We start from the raw sequence: 15875 nt of genomic DNA, 5'->3' as shown, positions 1-15875 counted from the left end.
CAGGGATAGATGCTCACTAGAGTTACTGGGACTTACTAGATTTACTGTGCTGATCATTCCGCAATATACACATATGCCAAGTCATTATGTTGTGCTCCCAAAACTAATACAATGTTATATGTCAATTACATCTCGATTACAAAACAAAAAACTCCAAAACTATGAACTATACACTAGAACAACAACAACTCACTGCTGGTGCGACGATTATGGTACATCAGTGTCGGCAGTAGGGGTGGCAGCAACAGTAGCTGCCGTTATTGTTGAATTCTTCTCAATTCTGTACAATTAAAATTCAAAATTATATGCCAACTTCAATCTGTGACAGAGAGCACAGAAAGGAGGTGACTTCTCCATGGTCCATTAAGAGTTACCAGTAGGGATGAGCTACAACCCAACTCTCCTGACTTGTCCAACAACGAACCCAATCGCTGTGTGAAAACGTAAGGATCTAGACACAAGACACACAGACTTTAACTTTTTCAGTTTCTAGCACTGCACTGGAACATTTGATTGAATGATGATTACAACTGCCATCGGGTGCCTATATTACCTCATTTCTATTTATTCTGTGAAAGATTAATATGAAATCCTACTGCCTTTGAAGTTGATATTGTACAGATTTAGCATTTTAACATTTTCTAACTCAACGACTCAGAATTCTAGCTAAATATCATAATTGTCTGTAAGCCTTCTATAAATATAGAGAACTGGCCTTCATCTCAGACATTCTGAATCAGAATAAACCACAGTACCTGCTCGGGAAAAAGACAGTCTAGAGAAACATCTCTAGATATCTCTAAAGAACAGAAATGAACCACAGAGACCTCAAATATATAAATATCAGAAACAGGCTATAAAACAAAAATTCTTACCAAGTTTACAGATATAAATGCTAAACCTGAAAATTTCAGCAGAGAACTGGAAATTATTTTTTTTAAAGACACTGTAAATTTGAAGAAAAACAAAGTAGATACTCTGAAACTGACAAATACCATGACTGAAACTAGGCCACTGATGAATGAGTTTAACAGCAATCAGACATGGTTGAAAAAAAGAATTAGTGACAGAAGAAAACTGTCTCTAACAAAATACACTAAACACAGAAGAGAGGGCAAGCAAAATAAAGTCTATAGAAAACAGGCAGATGGACAGAGAACAGAACAGAGGCAAAGATCTATAGGGATAATGGCTCAGAGTTTTCCAAAATTGATGGGGAGTAAAAAATCCACAGGTTCAAGAAACCCAATAAGTCCCAAGAATAAATAAACCCATAAAAATAAACAGAATAATCAGGCACATCAAAATAAAAGTACAGGAAACACAAGAAAAAGAAGAAAATCTGAAAAGAAGCCAGAGAAATAAAGAAAGGTCATGGGAGTGATAATGTGAGCCACAAGGAAGTCAATGAAGTCTTGCACGCACTATAGGAACTGCCAACCTCAAATTCTATACCCAGTGAAAATAGCCTGAAGGATGAAGGTGAGGTGAAGACACCTGCAGACAGAATAACAGGGGCAGCCAGCAGTGTGCCTGGACTCAAGCAAATTTAAAGGTTGTACATTGTGGAAAAGGAAAATGATCCCAGATGGGAGGTCTGAGATCAAGGAATGAAGAGAAAAGAAAATGGTAAGTATGTCTAAATGATCACTAATGGTATAAATCAGGGAAGTAGCTAAAAAAAATGAAGAGAATTCAACTGCACAGTAATAACAGTATGTAAATTATAAGGGAGTCTCAGAGTTAAAGTGTTCTGAAGTTCTTATACTATTCAGCAACAAAGTAAAGATTCCAATTAAGCTTCAACTCTGAATGAATCTCAAATAATTGTGATGAGTAAAAGAAACCATACAGGAAAGAGTATATACTGCATGACTGCTGTATAAAAACTCTGGAAAATACTATGTAATCTAAGATATTAAGGAACAGGAGGACACAAGGAAACTCTTGGGGATGATGGATATGTTCATTATCTTGAGAGTGGTGAAGCTTTCATGAGTGTTTATTTAATATGTGCAGCTATTGACAATTACACCTAGGAGCTGTTCTTGGAAGAAAATATTGTGGGGTGCAGTGAAAATAGTACTTGAAAGCAAAATTCACAATTTTAAAAATGTACATCAAGAACGTTTCCCAGGTTCTACACTGATCGACTGGAGGAAATTAAACAGAGCAGGGAACTGAGGAAGAGACAAAGTCTGTTTTGTTTTGTACGGGAGAATAGCAGTGGGTGGTAAATGGCTAAAGACAAAGATAACAAGTTCATATGTAGAAAAAAGAAAACATCTTTTAGAGAGCTGGATATTCACATCGAAAATCTGAGGTGGGGACGGGGTAGTCAAGGTTGGAAATGTTTTTCTATCTCCCAAATTGCTTGTGAAAATGCTGTTCACGTCAATAAAAGCTCTTTTAAGGAAGGAGCCAAGATGGCGTAACAGCATGGAAGCTTTTAGTGTGTCTTGTGTCCATGAAATACAGCCAGACCAACACTAAACCATCCTATACCCGAGAAAACTGATTGGAGAAATAACACAACAATGCACACAACCTGAACCACAGAATTCAGCAGGTACATGGCACGGAGAGCTAAACGTGGGGAGTGAGAAGCCGCAAAATGTAGGGAACTGCTTTTGTGGGCAGAGAGAGGACAGAGACTGGGGACGGGGTAGAATACGGGAAAAGCACCCCTCCCCAAAAGCAGTTGGAGAGAAGGTAGAAAACTGGAAACAGCCACAGGGACTAAACTAAAAAGGGAGAAAGGAGAAAGGAGAGGGTTTAAATTCCATTAAGACTGTAAACAAGGGGAGCGCAAAGGCTGCAACTCCACAGCTCGATACCTGGCAGTGCTCTGGTGGGAAGGGTAAATCCCCAGGAACAGAGTGGGGTCTGGGAGGTTCTCAGGCCACACAGGGAAAAGCAGTTCCACTGCTGGAAGGACATTTGGTAGAGACTGCTGAAGCCACCTGGTCCCAGCAGACCCCGGAAGGTGGCCACATTTGCTGGTGCTGGGACAAGGTCGTTAAGGGTATAGCCTGGTGCCAGATTTCGGTTGCAATTTTCCATAATCCCTGAGACGCTGCTGCTACGCTATATCTCACAAACTTTTTCTGGGGCGGGCTGGCATCTGGCTGCAGTCTCGGGGCACCGGCAACAACAAGGTCCAGCGGGCGAACCTGGGTACAGCCTATATTTGGCCATTGCTTGGTGAAACCCTCCTGCAGAGGGGAGGAATGGGTCAAAGCCACAGACCTTGGACATAAGGGGCCGTGGAAAACAGCCGCATCTGAGACAAGGCTTGGGAGAGAGGTACTGCCTGGGGTCTGGCCACAGAGAGTAAAGAAGCGGGGAGTGGACGAGAGCTGAAGGGAGACGATGGTGCGCAATTGCCTATCCAAGAGAACACACTGGGTAGCTGGGTGGCGCCATTTTCACCACTCCCGAGCATGTGAATACGCACCTATGAGCGCCGCAACAATCCACCCCAGTAGGCTAGCAGCGCCATCTAGTGGAGAGCGGAGCTGTTATACCGAGTCCCACCCAACTGGGACAGCTTCGCTCTTCAAGAACACAAACCTCACTGCCGGCTTAATTTATGGACTATAAAGAGCTACACAGACTGACTTCTAGGGGAAAATGAAGCAATTTCAGTCCTACTTCAATCTGTTAGCAGGTTCATCTATTCAATTTTCTTTCTTTTTCCTTTTTCTCTTTTACAAATCTTTTCTTTTTCTTGAATACAGAAAGAGAAAAAATTCATTTTTATTTTCAATTTTCATTAAAAATGTCTTTAATTTTTATTACTATATTTTTTCTTTTGTGTAAATTTTTTCAAAATCTACTTTACTTCCATCATTTTATTTTAGTCTACTTCAGTGTATTCACCTTTTCAAATTTTCAAACAATTTCCTTTTTTTCCTTTCTTTTTCTTTATTGTTTCTTTTTTTTCTTGAATGAAGAGAAAAACTTCATTTTTACTTTCAATTTCTATTAAAAATATTCTTATTTAATTTTCATTACTATATTTTTTGCTTTTATGTAAATTTTTTCAAATTCTACTTTACTTCCATCATTTTATTTTAGTCTACTACACCGTATTCACTTTTTCAAATTTTCAAACAATTTTTTTTCTTTTTCTTTTCTTTTTTTATCTTTTTTCTTTTTGTTTCTTTTCTTTTTTCTTAAATGCAGAAAACGAAAAAATTCATATTTATTTTTAATTTTTATTAAAAATATTTTTCTTTAATTTTTTTCTACTATATTCTTTACTTTTGTGTATGTTTTTTCAAATTCTATTTTACCCCCATCATCTTGTTTTAGTCTACTTCAGTGTATTCATCTTTTCAAATTCTCAAACGATATCCTTTTTTTTTCTCTCCCACCCCCCTTTTTTTTCTCTAATCTGTCAAACCACTTTCAACACCCAGACCAAAACACACCTAGGATCTAGCATCAACTATTCGATTTTTGTGTATGTGTGAGTTTTTAATTTTTAATATAAATATTTTTTTAATTTTAATTTGTTAATTTCAATTTTTTCTCGCTCATTAATTCCTTTTCTCCATTCAAAATGACAAAACGAAAGAATTCACCCCAAAAGAAAGAGCACAAAGAAACGACAGCCAAGGATTTAACCAACACAGATATAAGCAAGATGTCTGAACCAGAATTTAGAATCACGATAATAAGAATAATAGCTGGAGTCAAAAATAGATTAGAATCCCTCTCTGCAGAGATAAAAGAAGAAAAAATAGCCAGAATGAAGTTAAAAATGCTATAACTGAGCTGCAATCACGGATGGATGCAGCGGCAGCACGGATGGACAAGGCAGAACAGAGAATCAGCGATATAGAGGACAAAATTTATAGAGAATAACGAAGCAGGAAAAAAGAGGGAGATTAAGGCAAAAGAGCACGATTTAAGAATTAGAGAAATCAGTGACTCCTTAAAAAGGAACATCAGAATCATAGGGGTCCCAGAAGAGGAAGAGAGAGAAATAGGGGTCGAAGGGTTATGTGAGCAAATCATAGCGGAAAACTTTCCTAACCTGGGGAAAGACACAGACATCAAAATCCAGGACTCCCATTAGATTCAACAAAAACTGACCATCCACAAGGCAGATCATAGTCAAACTCACAAAATACTCAGGCAAGGAGAGAATCCTGAAGGCAGCCAAGGGAAAAATGTCCCTAACATACAAGAGAAGACAGATCAGGTTTGCAGCAGACCTATCCACAGAAACTTGGCAGGCCAGAAGGGAGTGGAGGGATATATTCAGTGTGCTGAATCAGAAAAATAAGCAGCCAAGAATTCTTTATCCAGCAAGGCTCTCATTTAAAACAGAAGGAGAGATAAAAAGTTTCCCAGACAAACAAAAATTAAAGGAGTTTGTGACCACTAAACCAGCCCTGCAAGAAATTTTAAGGGGGACTCTCTGAGAGAGAAAAGATTAAAATATATATATATATATATAAATAAATAAATACCAAAAGCAACAAAAGATTAGAAAGGACCAGGGAACACCACCAGAAACTCCAACTCTACAAGCATCATAATGGCAACAAATTCATATCTTTCAGTATTCACTCTAAACGTCAATGGACTCAATGCTCCAATCAAAAGACACAGGGTAACAGAATGGTTAAAAGAACAAGATCCATCTATATGCTGTTTACAAGAGACCCACTTTAGACCTGAAGACACCTTCAGATTGAAAAGGGATGGAAAACCACCTATCATGCTAATGGCCAACAAAAGAAAGCTGGAGTAGCCCTACTTCTATCAGACAAGCTAGACTTTAAAATAAAGACTGTATCAAGGGATGCAGAAGGGCATTATATCATAATCAAGGGATCTATAGACCAAGAAGACCTGACAATTGTAAACATTTATGTGCCAAATGTGAGAGCACCCAAATATATAAATCAATGAATCACAAACATCAAGGAACTCATCGATAGTAATACCATCACAGTAGGAGACTTCAACACCCCACTCACTGCAATGGACAGATCATCTAATCAAAAAACCAACAAGGAAACAATGGCTTTGAATGACACACTGGACCAGATGGACTTAACAGATATATTCAGAACATTTCATCCTAAAGCAGCAGAATATACATTCTTCTCCAGTGCACATGAAACATTCTCCAGAATAGGCCATGTACTGGGACACAAATCAGCCCTAAGTAAGTACAAAAAGATCAAGATCATACCGTGCATATTTTCAGACCACAACGCTATGAAACAAGAAATCAACCACAAGAAAAAATTTGGAAAGGTAACAAATACTTGGAGACGGAAGAACATCCTACTAAAGAATGAATGGACTAACCAAGCAGTTAAAGAGGAAAGTAAAAAGTATATGGAAGTCAATGAAAATGATAACACCACAACCCAAAACCTCTGGGACTCAACAAAGGCAGTCATAAGAGGAAAGTATATAGCAATCCAGGCCTTCCTAAAGAAGGAAGAAAGATCTCAGATATACAACCTAATCTTACGCCTTAAGGAACCGGAAAAAGAACAGCAAATAAAACCCAAAACAGGCAGAATACAGGAAATAATAAAGATTAGAGCAGAAATTAATGCTATCGAAACCAAAAAGACAGTAGAACATATCAATGAAATGAGAACTGGTTCTTTGAAAGAATTAACAAAACTGATAAACCACTAGCCAGTTTGATCAAGAAGAAAAAGGAAAGGACCCAAATAAATAAAATCAAGAATGAAAGAGGAGAGATCACAACCAAAAAAACAGAAATAAAAACAATAATCAGAGAATATCACTGGGGCACCTGGGTGGCTCGGTCGGTTAAGTGTCCGACTGCCGTTCAGGTCATGATCTCGCTGTTTGTGGGTTCAAGCCCCACATCAGGCTCTGTGCTGACAGCACAGAGCCTGGAGCCTGCTTCGGATTCTGTGTCTCCCTCTCTCTCTGCCCCTCCCCCGCTCATGCTGTGTGTCTCTCTCTGTGTCAAAAATAAATGAACATTAAAAAAAATTTGTTTAAAGAATATTATGAGCAATTGTATGCCAATAAAATGGGTAATCTGAAAGAAATGGACAAATTCCTAGAAACATATAAACTACCAAAACTGAAGCAGGAAGAAAAAGAAAACTTGAACAGACCCATAACCAGTAAGGAAATCGAATTAATAATCAAAAATCTGCCAAAAAACAAGAGTCCAGGGCTAGATGGCTTTCCAGGAGAATTCTACCAAACATTTAAGGAAGAGTTAACACCTATTCTCTTGAAGCTGTTCCAAAAAATAGAAATGGAAGGAAAACTTCCAAACTCTTTCTATGAAGCCAGCCTTACCTTGATTCCAAAACCAGACAGATACCCACTAAAAAGGAGAACTATAGACAAATTTCCCTGATGAACATGGATGCAAAAATCCTCAACAAGGTATTAGTCAACGGGATCCAACAATACATTAAAAAAAATATCCACCACGACCAAGTGGGATTTATACCTGGGATGCAGGGCTGGTTCAATATCTGCAAAACAATTAACATGATGCATCACATCAATAAAAGAAAGGACAAGAACCATATGATCCTCTCAATAGATGCACAGGAAGCATTTGACAAAATACAGTATCCTTTCTTGATAAAAACCCTCAAGAGGTGTGCCTGGGTGGCTCAGTCGGTTAAGCGTCCGACTTCAGCTCAGGTCATGATCTCACAGTTTGTGAGTTCAAGCCCCGCGTCGGGCTCTGTGCTGACATCTCGAAGCCTGGAGCCTGCTTCGGATTCTGTGTCTCCCTCTCTCTGCCCCTCCCCTGCTCATGCTCTGTCTCTCTCTGTCTCAAAATAAATAAAAAGCATTAAAAAAAAAATGTTTTTTAAATAAATAAATAAAAATAAAAACCCTCAAGAAAGTAGGGATAGAAGGAGCATACCTCAAGATCATAAAAGCCATATATGAACGACCCAACGCTAATATCATCCTCAATGGGGAAAAACTGAGAGCTTTCCCCCTAAGGTCAGGAACAAGACAGGGATGTCCACTCTCGCCACTGTTATTCAACATAGTATTGGAAGTCTTAGCCTCTGCAATCTGACAACACAAAGAAATAAAAGGCATCCAAATCGGCCAGGAGGAGGTCAAACTTTCACTCTTTGCAGATGACATGATACTCTACATGAAAAACCCAAAAGATTCCACCGAAAAACTGCTAAAATTGATTCATGAATTCAGCAAAGTTGCAGGGTATAAAATCAATGCACAGAAATCGGCTGCATTCCTATACACAAACAATGAAGCCACAGAAAGAGAAATCAAGGAATCGATTCCACTTACAGTTGCAGAAAAAAACCCATAAAATACCTAGGAATAAATCTAACCAGAGAGGTGAAAAATCTATACACTGAAAACTATAGAAAGCTTATGAAAGAAATTGAAGAGGACACCAAAAAATGGAAAAAGATTCCATGCTCCTGGATAGGAAGAACAAATATTGTTAAAATGGCGATACTACCCAAAGCAATCTACACATTTAATGCAATCCCTATCAAAATAACACCAGCATTCTTCACAGAGCTAGAACAAACAATCCTAAAATTTGTATGGAACCAGAAAAGACCCCAAAGAGCCAAAGCGATCTTGAAAAAGAAAACCAAAGCAGGAAGCATCACAATCTCAGACTTCAAGCTATACTACAAAGCCGTAATCATCAAGACAGTATGGTACTGGCACAAGAACAGACACTCACATCAACGGAACAGAATAGAGAGCCCAGAAATGGACCCACAACTGTATGGCCAACTAATCTTTGACAAAGCAGGAAAGAATATTCAATGGAATAAAGACAGTCTCTTCAGCAAGTGGTGCTGGGAAAACTGGACAGCGACATGCAGAAGAATGAACCTGGACCACTTTCTTATACCATACACAAAAATAAACTCAAAATGGATGAAAGACCTAAATGTAAGACAGAAAGCCATCGGGCGCGCCTGGGTGGCTCAGTCAGTTGAGCCTCTGACTTCGGCTCAGGTCATGATCTCGCTGTCCGTGAGTTCGAGCCCTGCGTCGGGCTCTGTGCTGACAGCTCGTTGCCTGGAACCTGTTTCAGATTCTGTGTCTCCCTCTCTCTCTGCCCCTCCCCCACTCATGCTCTGTCTCTCTCTGTCAATAATAAATAAACATTAAATATTAAAAAAAAAAAAAAAAGACAGAAAGCCATCAAAATCCTAGAGGAAAAAGCAGGAAGAAACCTCTTAGATCTTGCCCGCAGCAACTTCTTACTCAGCACGTCTCCAGAGGCAAGGGAAACAAAAGCAAAAATGAACTACTGGGACCTCATCAAAATAAAAAGCTTCTGCACAGCGAAGGAAACAATCAGAAAGACTAAAAGGCAACCGACAGAATGGGAGAAGATATTTGCAAATGACATATCAGATAAAGGGTTAGTATCCAAAATCTATAAAGAACTTATCAAACTCAACACCCAAAAAACAAATAATCCCGTGAAGAAATGGGCAAAAGACATGAATAGACGCTTCTCCAAAGAAGACATACAGATGGCCAACCGACACATGAAAAAATGCTCCACATCACTCATCACCAGGGAAATACAAATGAAAACCACAATGAGATACCACCTTACACCTGTCAGAATGGCTAACATCAACAACTGAGGCAACAACAGATGTTGGTGAGGATGCGGAGAAAGAGGATCTCTTTTGCATTGTTGGTGGCAGTGCAAGCTGGTGCAGACACTCTGGGAAACAGGATGGAGGTTCCTCAAAAAACTAAAAATAGAACTACCCTACGACCCAGCAATTGCACTACTAGGCATTTATCCACGGGATACAGGTGTGCTGTTTTGAAGGGACACAGGCACCCCGATGTTTATAGCAGCACTATCGACAATAGCCAAAGTATGGAAAGAGCCCAGATGTCCATCGATGGAGGAGTGGATAAAGAAGATGTGGTGTATATATACAATGGAGTAGTACTCGGCAATCAAAAAGAATGAAATCTTGCCATTTGCAACTACGTGGATGGAACTGGAGGGTATTAGCTAAGTGAAATTAGTCCATCAGAAAAAGACAAATATCAGATGACTTCACTCATATGAGGCCTTTAAGAGACAAAACAGATGAACATAAAGGAAGGGAAACAAAAATAATATAAAAACAGGGAGGGGGACAAAAGAGAAGAGACTCATAAATATGGAGAACTGAGGGTTACTGGAGGGGGTGTGGGAGGGAGGATGGGCTGAATGGGTAAGGGGCACTAAGGAATCCACTCCTGAAATCATTGTTGCACTATATGCTAACTAATTTGGATGTAAAGTTTAAAAAATAAAAAAACAAAATTTAAAAAAATAAAAATAAAAGCTCTTTTAAGAGGTTATCTATTTGACCAACCAACAGGCTCCATTACTTCTAGAAAGTACACTCACGCCCTGAGTGTCTGCTGATCCTCGGCAACTCTCCGACACGCTCTCGGACCTCTACTCTCACCGGCTGGGCTGTACCTGAGCAAGTGAAGCACTCTGTGCCATCCACAAATGTTCTGCGGTTACTCGATTTAATCATCTGTTATGCAAACCGATGAAACTGACTTAAGAGAAGATAGGTTTTTTTCTCTATAAATCAGGTTGAATGCTGTTGAAAGACTCAGTAGAAGTGGGCAAAATGATACACGTTGTAACAGATGTGACAGTTCAATAATAAAACCTTAGAAATAAAAACATCAAAACCTAAAACCTTAAAAAACCTAAAACCTATGGAAGGTTCCATAGATGTCTTTAAGCTTTTGCTTCACTTTAAGGGAATGAAAACTGTAAAGACAAGGCAGACCGTACACTCTCACAGAAAGGACCTACATCAAAATACCGGTGAGTAAATTTATATGTGAGGTAAAACAAAATGTTTACGATACATATGTATCTTTACTAATATTATCCCCAAATCAGTGACTTCTCAATAAGCAGCCAACCAGTGGATCCAACTACATCTCCTAAAATTGACTCTATTGTAGTTTTCTGCACTCAACTGATAAATTTTATTCTAGTTCTACATACCTGGAGTGACAATAATGCTGTTATCTTGCTACAAAGCAAATGTACTAATTCTACCTGAAAAGATCCAAGAATTGGTACTTAGAAGACCTCGAATACAACAAAATGTTCTATTTTATGATGTCGCACCACGAAACAGACTCTGTTAGCAGATTACTGGCCAAAATAGACATATCTCTTTGCCATTATCCTTACTGTAAGGGCATGAATATTACTGCATATAAAGGAGATAAAGAGTACACTTTAAAAACTGTCAGCAGACCCTCATTTGCCCAACTGACACAAAAGGGAATTTTGGCTCCCAAGAGACCTTGTAAGATGAGAAAATTATACAAATATAGGAATCTTCCGAACACAAGTTTGAGAAAATACTTAAGTGAAAACAGAATTTGATTATAAAAATGAACATGACCAAGTAAGGGAAAGCATTTATTTCTGGCCCACAAACCAGCAGACCTACTCATCCACAGAAGTTCTGAATGTTAGGGACACACTGGATAAAAAGAAAAATGAAGATGTGGCCCAATGCCATGTTGACTGTACTAGAACGAAAATAACTGTCCCAGGGCACCTGGGTGGCTCAGTCGGTTGAGCGTCCGACTTCGGCTCAGGTCATGCTCTCACAGTCCGTGGGTTTGAGCCCTTCATCGGGCTCTGTGCTGACAGCTCAGAGCCTGGAGCCTGCTTTAGATTCTGTCTCTCTCCGTCTCTCTCTCTGCCCCTCCCCTGCTCACATGTGCTCTCTCTCCCTCTCTCTCCCTCTCTCTCCCCCTCTCTCAAAATAAATAAATAAACTTTGAAAAAAATGTTAAAAATTTTTAAAATAAGATAAAAATCTTAAAAGAAAAAAAGAAACCAATATGAAAAATATTTACGGATAAACCAACTTCTTATAAAATTAGTGCTTCTGTAAATATCTCTGTGTTTAATTCCAGCAGCGATCTGTGCCCACTGTGGTAACCGTCTGGACAGTCTTTCCATGAATCTTGATGTGATACATATTGACTTTGCAGGGTGACAGAAGGTAACCAGACTTGCTATGGCTGATCAGTTTGTAATATATGTAAATATCAAATCATTACATCACACCTGAACTCAATATAATATTGTAAGTCAATTATACTCAAAAATATTAGGAGTTCTCAGAAATTTTCTAGGAAAAGCAAGCAAGTCAAGAGCTAAATATAATCTCAAAGATTTTGGGCAAGGAGAAACAAACAAAACAAACACTAAAAAAAAAAAGGTTATGATGACAAATTATTACTGGGATAGACACTGTAATAAATTTCTTACAACAATTAAGGATGTCAAGGCTGAGAACATAGAGAAAAAAAGGACAGAAGTCTGGGAGCCAGTTCCAGGTCGGGGGTAAAGAACCAGCAATTGCACAGTAGGAAAAAGCAAACAGCACACGGCCCAGGTGTGACAGTGGGTAAATTCAAGAGGAAAAGCTGAGGTCGCTTTTCTGGTGACCACTGGAAATCTTATTTTGAGGCCATGGGAATGTAACCTTCCTTTTGATACACCTTCCAGGAAGGAGCCCCAGAAGTAGCTCCCCCTTAGTAAGATGTCTCTACATGTACCCAGTGCTCAGAGTTAGAACGCAGTCCGCATACGCTAGCCCCCAATCCTTCAGCCAGGCAAGAGCTGATGTTAATGCCATTTTTCATATGAAACAAAGGGCTCCAAATACAGTCAACTTTTTAAATAGCATGACAAACTTACCTGTCGAGTGAATATTTTTCCCCAAGTTAGAAAGATTCTCTAAACTCAAAAACTCATTTACAAATCTGCTGAAAATCTGCTGTTCTTGTCATAATGTATAACATGGATGTTTTCCTGCTCTTACCAGGCCAGCTGTAACCAAGATCCCCACCATGCAAACTGGCAGCTAACAGTTATGTGCCTTCAGAGACACCAAGTGGAGACAACAATTACAGCAGATTATCTGTGCAGGTAAGGGGCACGTTGTCCCTTCTCTACAACTTTCGGCTGTGGGGGGACACTTAGTTCCCAGTCCTCCTATTTCCCCAGGAGGGGAGGGAATGTCCCCTGGAGTGAAAGTATAGAACATACCAGGCTTTCCTCCCCACCCCACTCCCACCCCTAACTTCCCAGGAGAGAAGGCCTGGCTTCCCCTGAGTGGCTTGCCTGGGGCCATGCATCTGGCTGAGCTCTTTCCTCTCTCTTTCAGATCTAGCTGGCTTGCAGAACCTAATATATGCTCCTCCAAGTCCTGTTTTAGGGGAAGTCTCTGACTCTATGAGGAAGGTGTCCAGCCATCTGGCTGTGCCAGGGACAAGGACGACGTGTCTCTTAACTCAAAGGGGAAGTATTAACACGAACACGGCTACAGATCTAGGACAGTCTGATCTCCAGTTATGTCTCCTTTCTCAGTTCAGTACACAGTTGAGAGGAAAGGACAAAAATGTTCTTTACTGATCCCCTAGAGCCATAAGCCAGTATTAACAAGATAAAAATAAGCTAGACAAAGAAGACCTTTTTCTTTTTCCTACCCATCCTCATTACTTTTTAAAGCATTTAATAAAAAATCCACACATGTAGCTGATACAGTGGTTCCGTCTCATCAAATGACACCAGCTTGCTTGTCCCAGAATCAACATGATCACACGAGCTCAGCATGGGTTAACAAGCCAAAGCACTTGGGGCACCTGGGTGGCTCAGTTAAGTGTCTGACTCTTGGTTTTGGCCCAGGTCATGATCTCACAGTTCATGAGTTCCAGCCCCGCATCAGGCTCTGTGCTGACAGCCCGGAGCCTGCTTGGGATTCTCGCTCACTCTCTCTTTCTCTCTCTCTCTCAAAATAAATATCCTTTAAACAAACAAACAAACAAACAAACAAACAAAAAACCCTAGTCAATAGTATCGGCCCTCAGCAACAAGATTAGATTTTGAAGCAATCTCTAGTTAGATCAGATGACCTCATATGTTAAGGGTTCTTCTGAACTTAAAGGTCTGATTTTTAACTAAAACTCTATCTGCAGTTTGCAACCATCACTGGAAATCACACTTTTCACATCTTCTTTAGCATTCAAGTAAAGTACAGCGATACGAACAAGTCAATGAATACACATGAGCCACTTATTCTTTATCTGTAAAAATGAGGATATTACCGTGTACTGCTCAGGTGTCGTGAAGAGACCAAATCACTTAATATATGTGAAAAAGCATCAAAATTCTGGACACGCACATTTCTGGTTTGTTTCCTTTCTGCGTGGCCGGCAGCTACCGCCTTCCGCCACTAGATGGCAGTGCTGCATGGGTAAGGCCAGTCTGGATTGTAGTCAAGGGCTTCAGGTGAAATGTGTGAAAAATCAAATTACCGGGGTTTTCCTGGCATCCGATAAGGTAATAGAGTTGTAGATAGCTAATAAAAATGTGTGAACGTTTACCTCTGACCCCAGACTGAGAGAAACAATCTCATCCTCAAAAGCAGAATGTGTGTCAATATGAGCAGGAATTCCTGGGACAGAAAATAAAATAACATGTCAGTTCATTTTTCCTTTTAGCAGATTTAAGATGGCTCTAAATACAGCCTCTCATTACTATGGTTGAGAACACTGTGTGATAATCGGGAGTGTAGGGTAATTTTAGTTAAAAGGAAACATTTAGGGTGAATGTGACTAAACAAAATCAAACTAAATCTCAACTAAAAATATCTCAACTTCATGATGAAGTGCCACCGGCACTCAATTCTGAAACCAAAACGTGAGAGTCACTGCTGACCTAGGACATTTACCCGGTCCCAGCCCGAGAGAAAGGTGTGAAAGATAAATACCAAAGTCACATTCTCCTTGAACACTGGATCCCCAAGTACACGCAGGGCAAAAGCGACAGACAGGTGTAAGGACCAAACCTATCAATAATTAACATGCGGCTTCCTCTACCCATTTCTCATCTATGTTAACTGAATATTTCCTAGAAAAAGGAACTTTGCCACATGGTATGAGTACATAAAACAAGTAAGATGTACCCCTGTCCTCAAGAAACATACAGACCAACAGAAACACTGATAGGTAAACAGGCAATTTATAATACATTGTGATAAAAGCAGGAAAAAAACCAAAACCCCGCAATGTCTGACATTAGTCAGATCCTTAAGACCATTTCGTTACTACAGGGGCGCCTGGGTGGCGCAGTCGGTTAAGCGTCCGACTTCAGCTCAGGTCCCGATCTCGCGGTCCGTGATTTCGAGCCCCGCGTCGGGCTCTGGGCTGATGGCTCAGAGCCTGGAGCCTGCTTCCGGTTCTGTGTCTCCCTCTCTCTCTGCCCCTCCCCCGTTCATGCTCTGTCTCTCTCTGTCTCAAAAATAAAAAAACGTTAAAAAAAAAAAAATTAAAAAAAAAAAAAAGACCATTTCGTTACTACAAACATCAAATGAAGATGCTAATAAATGCAAAAAAATCAGGACCCTAAGATTTTTTCACTGACGTTCCATCCTAGAATTGTCTTCACGTTCTGAGGGGAAAGAAGAGAGAGACCAGGTATCTGTAAATTATTTCGATTCTCTATCACACTTGTCTCCTATGTCTTTAAAACAATCTCCCCTCTCTCTAAATGAAATGTAGAGAAGTGAGTGAACAAAAAAAGAAATCAAAAAAAAAAAAAAAAATCACACAGCAACTATGTCAGCCTGCTTACCTACACTTTGAGAAGCAAGTTCCTCAAGGGATTAACGTTTGCCTTACATGTAACAAACACAAGCAAATTACTGTGAAGAGATAGTTTAAGATAAAAAATAGTATCTTTGATTTTCGGGAGTTACGTACTCTACTTCGTTATGAACTATGTGGTTGGAGTATTAAAAGAAGAAGCACTC

The 15875-nt window shown here is 39.6% G+C and overlaps 1 protein-coding gene across 3 annotated transcripts in view; it reads right to left on the bottom strand.

Moving 5' to 3' along the window:
• The window catches only part of ALKBH8 (alkB homolog 8, tRNA methyltransferase), a 48852-nt gene that overhangs the window by 20965 nt on the left and 12012 nt on the right, over positions 1-15875 (bottom strand). For all 3 annotated transcript variants that reach the window (XM_049621414.1, XM_049621432.1, XM_049621424.1), the window contains one exon: positions 14449-14519. In XM_049621414.1, the coding sequence (XP_049477371.1) occupies positions 14449-14519 (71 nt within the window). The remainder of the gene's footprint in view (positions 1-14448; positions 14520-15875) is intronic.

Source organism: Panthera uncia, chromosome D1, assembly GCF_023721935.1.
Source record: "Panthera uncia isolate 11264 chromosome D1, Puncia_PCG_1.0, whole genome shotgun sequence".
NCBI classification, from domain to species: domain Eukaryota; kingdom Metazoa; phylum Chordata; class Mammalia; order Carnivora; family Felidae; genus Panthera; species Panthera uncia.
Note: the sequence above shows the minus strand (reverse complement) of the source record. Positions and strands in the feature narration are given on the sequence as shown.